Source organism: Rhinoderma darwinii, chromosome 3 (assembly GCF_050947455.1).
Source record: "Rhinoderma darwinii isolate aRhiDar2 chromosome 3, aRhiDar2.hap1, whole genome shotgun sequence".
NCBI lineage: Eukaryota > Metazoa > Chordata > Amphibia > Anura > Rhinodermatidae > Rhinoderma > Rhinoderma darwinii.
The window spans coordinates 376,748,187-376,762,081 of NC_134689.1; the positions used below are offsets into that span (position 1 = coordinate 376,748,187).

The following is a 13,895-nucleotide window of genomic DNA, read 5'->3' on the forward strand; positions in this document are numbered from 1 at the left end:
CAAAAATGCCGCAAAAAACGCGAGTTGTTAAAAAAAAGTCTGAAAATCAGAAGCGGTTTTCGCCTGAAAATAGCTCTGTATTTTCAGACGTTTTTGCTCACTGCGTGTGAACATACCCTAAGGATCGGTGGGGAGCGGACGCTAAGGATCGGTGGGGAGCGGACCCCCACTGATCATAAAGTAATGACATATCCTAGCATTACTTTATAAGATGAAAATACGTAGTTCTGTAAAGGATTTTAACCTCTGGATGCAAACATTAAGGTTTCTATTAACTGACAACAAGCAGAGATCTTGAAAATGGTGAGGAAAAATATTTTTAAAAAGGCAAACTTCTTATTAACCCCTCGCTACAAAATGAACATTCCTGCAGCGTGTACTTTAGTTATAATGGTAAATCCAGCTTAGGAAGAGATGACATCAATGGTCAGAAGATCAATATTAGAATGAAAACTGGAGATTAATATTTAACCCACACTGACACCTCAATATACAGAATAACAATGAATGCCACTCTATGGTTGGCACCTAAATCCTTATCCGGCTACTTTACACTGAAACAAAGCTTCTCCTGACATTATCCATGGCGGGAATGTCCGAACTCAGGCCAGCACACTAGTGGACAATGCAGCCCAGACTGATCCATTGCACCGACTAGCCACCCCACGTGGTACTGTGCTGGAATCTAAGCTCCCTCCTCCCACGTTGCTAGGAGACGCTATCACCTCCCCCTTCTCAAACGCATTCCGAAGTAGCATCTATGCTTTCATTGGACAGGCAAATATAGAGGGCGCGTCTAAGCTGTGATTTGTAACTCCGCCCCCTCCCAGACTGTAGTTACTGGGAAAATATGCGTAAAGTGATAGAAAGGTTATAAACAAAGAAGGCGGAGCTTCCTTCGCTGTGAAAAAAAGCACAGACAAGAAGGCGTGGTCTAAATTATGTCCAACGCAGCGATTGGATATATTCCTTTTCTTAGGAATTGATGATTGGTGTTGCGTTCTTCGCGGGGCGTGGTTTAGTCTCCGCTCGGCTGCCTCTAGAACTCCCACACATTAGTGTGGCTCAGTCACCGGACGAAAGTAGAGCTCCGGATTTGGAGGGCTCCCCGGCGGAGGATTGCAACATGGGGCAGCCGGGGATATACGGATTCTTGTGGATGACTGCGGTGTTGCTGAGTCGAGGCGGAGGGATCTATGGTAAGTATGGTGTCCCGGCTGTGTGTTGGGGGGATGTGTGCCCTCGTATCCACGTAGTCGGCACCATCATGTGCTGGTATGTCTGTCTCCCCATGTAATAGTACTGTGTGTGTATACTGTACTGTGGCTATAGGGAGTATGACATCTATAGAAGTTGTCACTGAGTATACGTCTCTGCTGCGCTATGTAGTGACTTTTTGTTTGTTGTTTTTTTTTTTATTATGATCAGAAGTTTTTTTTTTAAGTCGTCTAAATTGGCCTGAATCGCATAAACCCTACGATTTATTGTAACGATGCGATTGACGAAAATGCATGACTGTAAAAATGTATCCATTAATCGCCACCGCAACGTAATTATTGTTAAAGTTTAAAATTGTGTCTGATCGTTTGAAAGGCGCCCTGTGGGTTGTTCAATAAACGCCCCATGTGACGATCCGTTAACGTATGAGAAGTCGTTTGGTCTATGGCCAACGGTGCACGATGCGTTTATATTGTTGTAACGCGTTCACCGCTTCTACGTTGCGATGCCGGTGACTTTCTCTAGCGTTTTACATTTCCCACAGATGACAGGGTGCAGAGATTTTGCAGGACCCTATGGGCAGGAAGTCATTAAGGACTGTATATAAGGACTGCTGTGTATATCCCATGTGTCATAGGGGTCAGTACCTGCGTCCAATCAAGTCCTCCGGTTTAAGTGTCTTGATTTTGCGGCGTAGAAGGAACCATCGACAACCTGTGGCTCCCCATCTATTGCGAAACTACAACTCCCAGCATGCCCTGACAGCCAAAGGCTGCCAGGGCACGCTGGGAGTTGTAGTTTTGCCACAAGTCGGCGGTAAATGCAACTATTAGGCTGCGACTAACCCTGGTTTGACAAGTTTTCTTTATAATCCCATTTATTTTAATATCTTATACAATATTTAGTTTTGATTTATTTTTAACCTTTCTTTTATTGCCTTCCCTTTTAACCCTTGGCTGATGGAATTTGCCCTCTTGCATCCGTTGCGGGTACTTTTAGGTCCTTCCATACCATTGATACTATACGGTATATAATATATTCATGTCATATTTGTACATCTGCACTTGTGGTATATGGGATGTTGTATCTGCCACTCCATACTGTGGATTGGCACTAGACCTGCTGGTTATATGGAACGATAATTGACGAGTCTATGGTGAGATTTTTTTGGAACCGTTCTTATTGGGTTTCCAATATTGGACCGTTTGTGGCCACGTCTACTTTTACGGGCGTTTAGTGTAGAGGAATTTTTGATTGTTTCTCTCCAGTGTTATTGGCGTAAAGATGTAGCAGAGCTAAAGCAGTGTGGTTAGCCCGTTGTGTTAACTCTCTGGGTTAAGATAATTGAGCAAATTGACCAGCAGTCCTATGTAAAAATGACAGATCACACATCAGCAACTGAACTCAAACCCAGCTCTGCTACATCAAACAAACTCTGCTCTGCTACATGTTGTATTGCTATTGAGAACTGATAATTAGACAATGGAGGATGTTTTTGGATCAATCACTGCTATCCACTAATAGTGTTTACGTTGTGGATTTGTGAATATTTTTTGTGACTTCTTTAAGGCTTGGATGCAGCTGGATGTGTATGATCCTTTGTGCTCTATACATGAGGCTGCTCCTCAATCCGTACTGATTTTTTTTTTTTCCCTCTTCAATCCCATTTTCTGAATTTTCCCACCCATCCCCCCTCTCGTCCTCCCCCTCCTCTTTCTCCCTCAGGGCAGAGGGAAGGAGAGGGGGAGGAGGGCTGAGCGTAGTTAGGGAAAGAAGGGACTTTTCTTGTGTGATAACAATTGGGATAAGGGACAAGGGGGAGGGGGGTAGACGCTTCTCAAACTGCCCCCACAAATCTGTCTGCTACCTCCTGCCGCTCTCTTCTCCCCCTCTCTCCTCCCCATCCCTCACCTATTTGTTCTCTCTCAGCTGCTCGATACTTGTCTGCCCGCCTGTCTATCTTGTGTCTCTGCCTCCTCTCTGACCCCTGTTTTTCTTTGCAGAATTTTCCTTTCTAGTACCCCTTCACCCTCCCTTGGCATCCTTATCCCAGTGCCACCATTTTCCCCGCTACCCAGCTGCTCTACACGGTACTTCTCTCCTGTGCCAACTTTCTCTTAAGCTGGTCATCGATGTATCCTCGACCTGATGTTGGTCCCGAAGATAATTTTCCACAACAAAAAGGGCCATCAACTTAGAAAAGTTCTGAAGAAAGTCTAAAAAGTTTCCACCGTAGTTTAGGAATCCTCAAGTAGTTGCACAGACTCCGATTATCGGGGACCTGGGTAGTTATCGGTGGTCTTAGTCATCGGAGGGTCTGCGGCCAGCTTTGAAACCTTATCTTGACCATACCACTCATCCATCGTATCTACATCCACTTTGTATTGTCACCATGCCCTCACTGCTTCACATCAATCTGTCTACTTTTCCCACTCCTTACTGCCTGTTTCCATCTCCCACCCCCATTCCGCCAGGTTACACTCCTACTTAGTTGCTGCTTTTAACAATTTTATTCCCTGCGGGCCGCCTCTGTCTTTTTGCCCTCTGACCTCTTTAAAGTTGCCCGCTCCCACTGAGTCTCTTATCTTCATTGCCCCCCCTTCCTCCACCACTGTCTACATCTATCACTATGCACCCCGTAGCTCCCCCTCTTGTCTCACCCTCGCTGGCCTCCTCTTGTCTATTCTCTCTCCTCTCACACTTTCCCTTTCTCTCCTCCCTCCTTATTCTGACTCTGTCTCATTCTTGTCTCGTCTTTGGGCTCCTCATTATTCCGTACCCTCTTGGTCTCCTTGCTTTCTCTACCCCCCCTCCACCATTTATAAATTTTGCGCTCCTTATGGCCGTGTCCTCTCTATTTTATTCTTGAACTCTTCTCGTATGTATGTGTCTATTTATTTGGTAAAGTCCGCCTACACTGTGCTCGGTTGGTTTTCTCGTGTCCCTTTTGGCCTACTTTTTGTCTGGACCCATTATGAAATATTTCTCTATCCCTCCCAGTTTTTATTTTCTTACGTCCTCTGCTGATATTCTCTTGGAAAACCAGTTGCAATAAATATTAGATAATCCCATTAGGAAGCTTATATAGGAGCCCCCGAAGATGAAACTTATGATGAAGGCATGGTTCTTGTTTGGATCTTGAAGGGTACCCTACCAATAAACATCTGCCCATTCTCCTCCTATTCCCACCATGTATGCATCTGATCCTTCCCTGTCTTTGAGAAAAGGGTAGGGCCGGGTCATCGATAGTAAATTTTCCCCAATAAATGTGAAGGTGGCCATACACACTAGATTAATGTTGACTGAACCTGCTGATTTCTGTAGGATCGGCCGACCATCTAATGTCTATCGGGTCTCTGACTCTTCCCTAACGGCACAGGACGTGAGAAGGATTAGGCAGTTGGATTTCAACTTGCCGATTCTTTTGTTCTCAGGGGTGATAAGTCGTTGCCAGAGGTGTCTAGCCACGGCTTACACCCCCTCCCCATTCAAAATACATGTACACTCAACTGAGTGTGTATGGGGGCATCGGTCAACCTCTATCTGGGTATGGCGGACCTAAGTTATTGCTTATCCTATTAGGGCTTTATAAAACAGAGGATTGTTGCAGTCTGTGTGTGATATGGTCTCGGTGGGCATCAGGTTTTGATCAGTTGCCCCCTCGTCCTTCTGTACGGAAGCGTTTCCGCTCATATAATTGCGTAATGTAAAATTTAACTTTTTCGTAGTTCACGTTTTATCTTTCTACGTTCAACTAATTCCATTTCTAAATTGAACGGGGTCAATTCGACCATTATTTTGCCTTTTTTGCCCCGTGGCATTTCCTGTCGCTGTTTGTGCACCCATTAGTGATTTTCATATTAAGCTTATTAAAGAGGCTGATAAATCACGGAGCAGATACTCCTTGTGTTTGTATGGCTGCTGCTTTTCTTTTCCCAGAGTTTCTTATCTGGTATTTGTCTGTTTACTTAAATGACCGCATACATTAAACTTATCACTCATGGGGTTTGCATAGCCAGACAAGGCTGAAATGGTCATTTGTTATCCTGGAAAAAAAAACATGTTTGAGCTCGGTCCGTGTTCTTCCTCTACTTTTGTGTAGTCCTACCCGGTCTGTAGGTGCCCGTATACTCTGTGGGTTTTGATATCACGGTTGACTTAATTGACAGGGGCAAATAATATCATCATTTCATTGCATTCTGCTAAAATTAAAAATAGGATGTGTGCGTCTTACACGCCTTGAGATTTGGTGAGATTACTCAAGTGGTAACGTGGCCTTCAGCCTTTTTTATCTGCGTACTCAATGACTGGATCCTCCGATTCGGCCATGTTTAAAGAGGCTCTGTCACCAGATTATAAGTGCCCTGTCTCCTACATAATCTGATCGGCGCTGTAATGTAGGTGACAGTGGTTTCTATTTTGAAAAACGATAATTTTTGGCCAAGTTATGAACAATTTTAGATTTATGCTAATTAGTTTCTTAATCGACAACTGGGCGTGTTTTTACTTTTTGACCAACTGGGCGTTGTAAAGAGAGAGGAGTGTCTGACGCTGACCAATCAGCGTCCTACTCTTCTCTACTTTCATTTTTAGCAGTACTCTCTACACAGTGTGATATCGCGAGATCACGCTGTGCTGTCACTTACTCCCACATTGACTTTACCGATGTGTCTTGGGGGTGAATGGACATCGCCTCCAGCCAGGATGCGATGTCTATTCACACTCCCGACACTTTGTTAAAGTTTCTGTGAATGACCGCACGCACATCGCAATCCCTCTTCTTCTTTTTCTTTTTCTCCTCCGAGCTGGATAAGCTTCTGTATCTATTCTACATTCCTGGCCTCTTCATAATATAATTTCAAAAACTTCTCCTGGGCTGCACCTCAATTATAGAATGACTAATCTTACTCTAGTGTTCTACCCAGGGTCCAGGTAGACGATGCACCAGCAAAATCATTTATGTTGAAGTTTATGATTCGCTTCTAGACGTTTAGTGCATTCATAGACTTCAATGGAGAATTATGGCGCATCTCCATATCAGTGGGGGGATCCTACGGCTAAACTCTCTCTCTGTTTCAAAGGTTGAATAACTTTTTTTTTTTTTTTTTTTGGCATAGTTTTTGAGTTCTTTCATAGCATTTGTTCCTTTTTTGTACAGAGCAACTTTTAGAATTCTGCTGGTTGCCCTTGGAAACAGACAGCTGTCTCTTACTACTCTGCTGTCAGGCGTGACATCGTATCTGCGTTCGTGTTTTCATTGCTCTGCTCTGTCATAGGAGCAGAACAACGAAAATCCCGGAGTCTCGGTATCTTTTGCATGACGGAGAGTTTCGGCTCCCAGTGAAACCCATTGACTTTAAAGGGTTCTGTCGGGTCACCGACATTGATTTAGTAATTTTTCCGAATGTAATAGCGCAGCCAGCTGCACAATTTTGTCTGGCAAAGCCAATTAACTCTTGTGATGAAAGATGTAAACAGCCCCCTAACTGTAAGGCTGGGTTCACACGAGCATCTTACGTCCGTAATGGACCGAACGTATTTCAGCCGCAAGTCCCGGACCGAACACAGTGCAGGGAGCCGGGCTCCTAGCATCATAGTTATGTACGATGCTAGGAGTCCCTGCCCCTCCGCAGGACAACTGTCCCGTACTGTAATCATGTTTTCAGTACGGGACAGTAGTTCCACGGAGAGGCAGGGACTCCTAGCGTCGTACATAACTATGATGCTGGGAGCCCGGCTCCCTGCACTGTTCGGTCTGGGATTTACGGCCGAAATACGTTCCGTCCTTTACGGACGTAACATGGTCGTGTGAACCCAGCCTTAGGGTATTTTCACGTGCTGTGGATTATTCGTGCAGATTCCACATTGAAAATCTGCAGCATTTTACAGTACAATACGTGTGCATGGGGTTTTAAACGCACCTTCCATGTGTAGCGGAAATAATCTGTGTGGGATTAAAGGGAATGCTCAGATATCCTAATCCACAGCATGTCCATTCTGTTGTGGATTTGTCTCTGATTTTTCATCCTGTGCAATGTAACACATGCGGGTTTGCTGCCCAATCCGCAGTGGAAATTTGTCTGCCGTGTGTGGGCTCAGCCATAACCATCACATACGCTCTTTGCAATTCATTACTCTCTAGCAAAGGGAAACGTACAGCTTTATCTGTTAATGGAGAAGAAAACATAGGAATTAAAAAAAAAAAAAAGGGGAATTTTGTTTTTGTAAAATGCAACTTTTTTTTGTGGTGTCGAAAGGTGAATTGCAAATATTATTATTTTTTTTTTTTAAAAAAGCTACATTTAGACGAACGTGTCCGATTTGTGCACGTAAAAAAAACCTAGCATTTTTCCTACATTTCATGTCAGTGTGCGTGTGTATTGGCATCAGTGTGGCATGCGTTTTTCACGTCCGTGCAAGCAATTTTTATTTTTTTTATTTGCTTTTCCACATAACTGATGTGTGAAACACATACCGCACACAGATGTCATCCTTGTCCTGTCTGGTTTTCACGCACCCATAGACTTCATTGGGCAACTAGGTGCGGAAAAACGTACCAATATAGGGCATGCGGTGGGTTTCAAAAACTCACTGCATGTCTGAATAGCCTCATTGAAATGAATGGGTCCGTGTGCTGTCAGTTATTTCAACGCACAGCACGCAAACTAGTATTGCGCTCGTCTTAATGAGCTCTAGTGTGAAGGTTGAACAATCCTGTGTCCTATAGGGAAACATTGAGGTCGAGGTAACTGTGCTACCGAATGTCACTATGTAGCCCCCCAACCATACATGGATAACCGTGGATATCCATAAGTGTTAAAATGACCATGGATGTAGAAATTCTAGTCATCAGTCTATAATTTTATTTTTTTTTTTTTTAAAGTTGACCAACCTGCACGTATGCATTTCTGCAAAGCAAATGTAGTAATATATGGTCCATCCGAGTCTCCTGGAGATACTGTTTGCAGTGGCTCTCCGCTATCGCTAAGGGTATGTTCACACGTTAAACAAAAAAACGGATGTGAAATACGGAGCTGTTTTCAGAGGAAAACGGCCTCTGATTTTCAGCTGTTTTTTAAGCATCTAGCGTTTCTTGCGGCCTGTTTTCTATTGACCCAATGAAAAACTGTTACAAAAGTCTCAAAGTGACCTGCACTTCTTTTCACGCCGCCTAAAAAAACGCCCTGTCAGAACGAAACGCCATTTTTCCCATTGAAATCAATGGGTAGATGTTTGGAGGCGTTCAACTTCCATATGTTCATCCGCTTTTCGAGTTGTTTACGGCCCGACAAACGGCTGAAAATGAAGAAGTGTGAATGTATCCTAAGGGCCAGATGAACGTGTCAAATCAGCTGTGGAAAACTGCAGTTTTCACTACCGATTTGCACCTTGTCCTGTCTGGTTTTCACGCACCCATAGACTTCAATGGGCGACTAGGTAGTTTCCGCACCAGTATAGGACATGCAGTGTGTTTCACTGCACCTGTGTAGGACTTGTTTTCTCGGATCCCTCATAAACTTGAGTCTATTGAGGGATCCGTGAAAACGGACAAAAATAGGACGTGTCCTAGCTTTTTGCGGGCCATTTACATGGTCAGTTAAATCAATGGCCATGTGAATAGCCCCATTAAAAATGCCGTTGAAAAAAAAAAACGGCCGTCACACAGACTAAATCTAGGTTCCTCTAAACAAGCCCCAATAGAGGATGGTTCTCTGCTCAAAACTCCTTTTACAAGGTCCTTATGCCCTAAGAGTATGTACACACAACCTATTTTCAGACGTAATGGAGGCGTTTTACGCCTCAAAAGACGGCTCCAATACGTCGGCAAACATCTGCCCATTGCTTGCAATGGGTCTTACGATGTTCTGTGCAGACGAGCTGTCATTTTACGCGTCGCTGTAAAATGACGGCCACATCAAAGAAGTGCAGGACACTTCTTGGGACGTAATTGGAGCCGTTTTTCATAGACTCCAATGAAAACCAGCTCCAATTACGTCCGAAAAAGATGCCGCTAAAAAAACGCGTGCACTTGTAAAAAAATGTCTGAAATTCAGGAGCTGTTTTCTCCTGAAAACAGCTCCGTAATTTCAGACGTATTTGGAGATGTCATGTGAACATACCCTAAGAGTCCAAGGATAATAGTTGGTAGATCTATGATATTAGAAAATTTTGAGAAGTTCATGTGTGTTTGTCCGACCCCTTTCCTGATTGTTTCCATTGTGAAAAATCTTGAAATGCATTCAATCAAGGGTAAATGTCTACATCTATGGCCAAGTCTACACACTATTCCCTGCCTGGTAGCCACACAATGGCAGGTGCCAGATGCTGTCCTACTTTCTTGTTGACTGGCACAGAATACTAATGGGCTGCGGGTACACTGGTATTCTTCATCGAGCTTGTGGTGCCTCAGTGACGTTCTGGCTGCTTTGTTGGTGGTTTTCTATTGAAGATCTTATCGCTGGCCCCAAGGTTGCCTTGTTATAGATTATGAAAGTATATATTCATGTATATACGTGGCGTTTCTAAAAATAACTGCTCTGTATATACATCTGATCGGTATCCCTTCGGGAGAAAACAGTTGGGCACTGGTACTTCCCCTTTTTGGTTGGTAAATACAATAAAGGGGGTAATAATAATTTATTTTGGCTTTTTATACATATGTTTTGCCAGGCCCTGACTGACGGGTATATAGCAGGTATATTAAGAAAAGCAGAACTACCTTAAATTAACCATGCTAATAAAGCTGCTGCTGGATTTCGTATGCTGCGGAGGTTTAATATCTAATAGGGGTTTGGACATTGGACAAGTTGCCGCCTAAAAATCTTTAACTTTATTAAGCCTTCGTAAAGGTGTGTGTTTGTTTTATTTTTCTATGCCAATTTATGTTACATAAATTTTTTTTGTTCATTTCCCCCCTGAAACAGTGACCACCCGTATGGCCGTTACAATTACTTCCACAGAACCTGTCGTGCTGATTTCCCAGACACCTGATTGTTTAATACTCCCCTGCTGAATAGAGGACAACTTAAAGGGGTCTCAGGATAGACACTGGCGGCCTATTACTAAGATATGCCACCAAACTTCGATCATTAATAGTGCGACTGATGTGACTCCCACTGATTGCTAGAAGAAGTGGCAGTGTTGCTGGGAATTACCATGCCCCACAGTCTTCTGTTGGTCCTGCTCAGATTTCTTCTGAGGTCGCATAGTCTGCCCATGTGGTTGCCCGCAAAAAAGCATTTGAAGTTGACAGGAGACAAAGTGGTATCAGTGGGGGATACAGCAGTTGGACCCCTGCTGATCAGACATTAGTGGCATGTCTTAGTGAAATACCACCAATGTCTGCTAATACATCCCTTTTAAAGAAGTATTGCTGGAATTAATTGTGATTACTGATCCACAGAATAGGTGATCACTGTGATTGCCCCACCAATCATAAGAAAGGGAGTCCCGAATCCCCTGTTCTTCCTCACTTCTCTCCTTTTTCTGTCAGTCCTATAGACATTGAATAGAGTGGCGGGCCCATGCTCGGCTGCAGTTCCAATCCAAGCTCCTCCTCACTTTGGGGTTTTTAGTGAGTAGGAAGGGGAGCTTTGAGACCCCCATTCTCTTTGTGGGGGGGGCCCAGAAGTTAGGCCTGCAGCGATCAGACAATTATCACCTCTACCGTGAATAGTTGATAACTGTCGATTCTGGTATAACCCCCTTTAAGGGTATATTTACTGGTGATAGCGTTTTCATGAGCACGTGTTTTGTAAATCAGATCTTTCATGCCAGGGAGCAGCTGGCTTATTTCCTGAGAGGATCGGTTTCGATGTTCCGGCTACTAATTTCTGTAGGCGTATGTTGGGGCCCCAAGTAAAGCGCCCTGTGGGCCGTCGTCTAAATCATTGATCAGAATGTGCCCGAGGAAAGGTTGTTTTGTGCAAACCCCCTCCCCCCAATTCCTTTTGAAAGAATAAAAGTAATGTATTCGACCATCTTGGCTGGGATCCATATGGTTGCCCGGTGCCAGCTCATCTAATGTAGCATGGGCGCCCCACGTTTTTAGTTTTGTTCAGTGAGCGCTCCGTTAAGCATTAGTTTCCATGACTACACTTCTTGGCCTCAGCTAGGGCAACTCAATCTTACTTCCCACTAGTCATTCTGAAAACACCAATAACATGCATGACTAAACGTATTAATTGACTGACTCCCTCCAAAGTGTAACTTCACTCAAAATCTAAATTCAAGTTTGACTGCCGTTCACCCCAATATTTCACTTGTCCCATGTCACACTGGGGTCCAGGAAGACGTGATACAGGGAGCAGTTTGGTGGCTCCTCACACTAGAGCTGCCCCGTCACCTCTTAAGACATGGAGGGAACAAGGTGGTCATGGGTGGGTTTCTTTCTCTGACTAATAAAATGGTTCTTTCTACTGAATCAGAAAATCTATTTTAGTTGTAGGACCAGTTGAACAGATTTCTATGGATTTTTATAGCCTTGAGTTGTTCCCAAAGATTTAAAGGGGTTTTCCATGACCGGACTACTGATGGCCTATCCACAGGATAGGTCATCCATATATAATCGGTAGGGGTCCGACACGCAGACTCCGCACTGACGAGCTGCCTCCGGGCATCGGGCGTACATGCTGGAAGCAGATGGCTCCGGTCACGGAATAGCGTCCGTGCAATACTGCAGCTCTACTCCTACTCAAGAGATTTGGAGAGGAGCTGCAGTTCCTCAGAACGGCCACTATGCAGTGGTCGGAGCTATCTGCTTCCAACTACTGCATACTCTTCAAAACATACAGAGCCCGGAGGCATCCAGAGCGGCTGATCGGTGCGGGGTCCCGGTGTTGGACCCGCACTGATTACATACCTATGACCTATCCTGTGGATAGGTCATCAGTTGTCCGGTCGTAGGAAACCCTTTTTAAAAGGGATGTCCAGTTTAGAAAACCCATTTTCATATACTCTATTAGGCATTCTTAGAGGGGGGGTGAGTACTTTGTTCAGGATCTTCTAACCAGAACCGTTACAAAGAGCGTCTCTCACTGTCTTGTCCTATTGTGCATTACACAGATGATTCTCTGATTTGAATGCCAACTATGGGATTCTCCATTTTACCTGTGGTGGCGCTGCAGGGAAAGGGAATACTTTCTGCCAGGTTTCCCCAAAGATGAAAGCTGATGGTTGGGAGTTCCAGCACAGGGACACTTCGTGATCAGCTTATTGTTAAGGCACCATTCTAACGTAGTGATTGTCCAAATCAGAAAACCCTTTTAAAGATCATTGCACCTAATGCTAAGTCTTCAAATCACCACAATTGTTATATTTATGGCTGCCTTAAAGGATCTCCAGTCTATCTTTCCAGGTTCTGTTCATATCTGCGTTACGGTTTATAATGGAAGTCCTGGCACTCTGCCGGATCCGACGAACCACATATGCCAGCAGTGTCTGACCAGTGGAGTTCTGTCGTGACTGTATGTGACGTGTCATGCTGTCCGTGACTGTATGTAATGCTATATTGACATCAAAATGTGACGGAAATGATCGGCTTAGAACTGAGCTTACTCAAGGTTTCTCCATATTTTACCATTTTATACCAAGTTCTTAAAATAACCAAAAAGGATGACTCTGGTTGGTTTCGAAAATACATATGGGTGTAAATCATTTGTGGTTAGAATATCTGCATTCGTCCAATCCAATTCAGCGATACTATCCCTAAGGCTACCCTATTCTTGATAACGGTCCCGAAAAGGATGAATGGAAAGTCTTGACAATTCCATTTATGACCTAGATAGTAAAAAGAAGTGTGTGGTCAGGGTACATATAGGAAAGTCATGCTGGGTACATGTGTGCAATATAGTGGTTAGTAATAAATATAGACAATGGAGTGTGTGGTATCTCCACGATAAAGCAAAGCTGTCTCCAAAAGACCACCTGTTTGAGAAGACCACCCCTGTGAAGTTCTTCAATTAATCTATATACTACGTATTTAGGCCCTCTAGGGTTTCTTAACTCTACTCTTCATGTACTTACCCCCCCCCCCCCTTCCGTCACATTTTTAGGATTTTTTTTTTTTTTTAGTATTGCACAGGTGACCAAATTCTTAGTACATAAGTCATGTGTTCGCTCTGGGATATCCTCAAATCGTGATCTTTCGGAGGCTTGGGCACTGGAGTTGACCAATTTTCATGGGCGTTTTGGTGATCCTCCCAAAAGGGTCAGTGTAGATCATATTACTGTTATGTTCTGGGGTAAAAGTCTTCTCATAGTTCAGGCCTGTGAGTTGCCTTAGGGCCGCGGTGCTGCTTATCACCACTTCCTATATACCTAGCACCCAGCTTGCTGCCTTCAGAGGAAATAGGCCGTCAGTAAGTGCTAATATCTGAGCTGGCGTTTCAGGAAATCTAGTCATCCTATTTAATTTTAATCACTCCCCATCAGTTCTTGACAATAACCATCACCAAGGGGGGGGGGGCCTTCTGGAAATTGAGTAACAGCTGCCTTCCTTTTACAGTCCGTCCTCATTGTGTAACAGACCAGCGAGCACTTTTATTACGCGATCGCATTTATTATCCAGTTATTTTCTACAATATTGGCATTCACTGGGCATAGGATGCCAGTCTCTGGGGCCAGTGCAGCAACAGTCCTCTTAAGCAGTCAGGGACTGTTGCACGCAGCTTGGAGAT

The 13,895-nt window shown here is 44.1% G+C and overlaps 1 protein-coding gene across 1 annotated transcript in view; it reads left to right on the plus strand.

The window, feature by feature from the left end:
• The first annotated feature begins 1,051 nt into the window (after positions 1-1,051).
• Positions 1,052-13,895, plus strand: part of NOTCH3 (notch receptor 3) — a 64,457-nt gene continuing 51,613 nt past the window's right edge. The window contains exon 1 of the mRNA XM_075858790.1: positions 1,052-1,199. Within this exon, the coding sequence (XP_075714905.1) occupies positions 1,127-1,199 (73 nt within the window). The 5' untranslated portion in view covers positions 1,052-1,126. The remainder of the gene's footprint in view (positions 1,200-13,895) is intronic.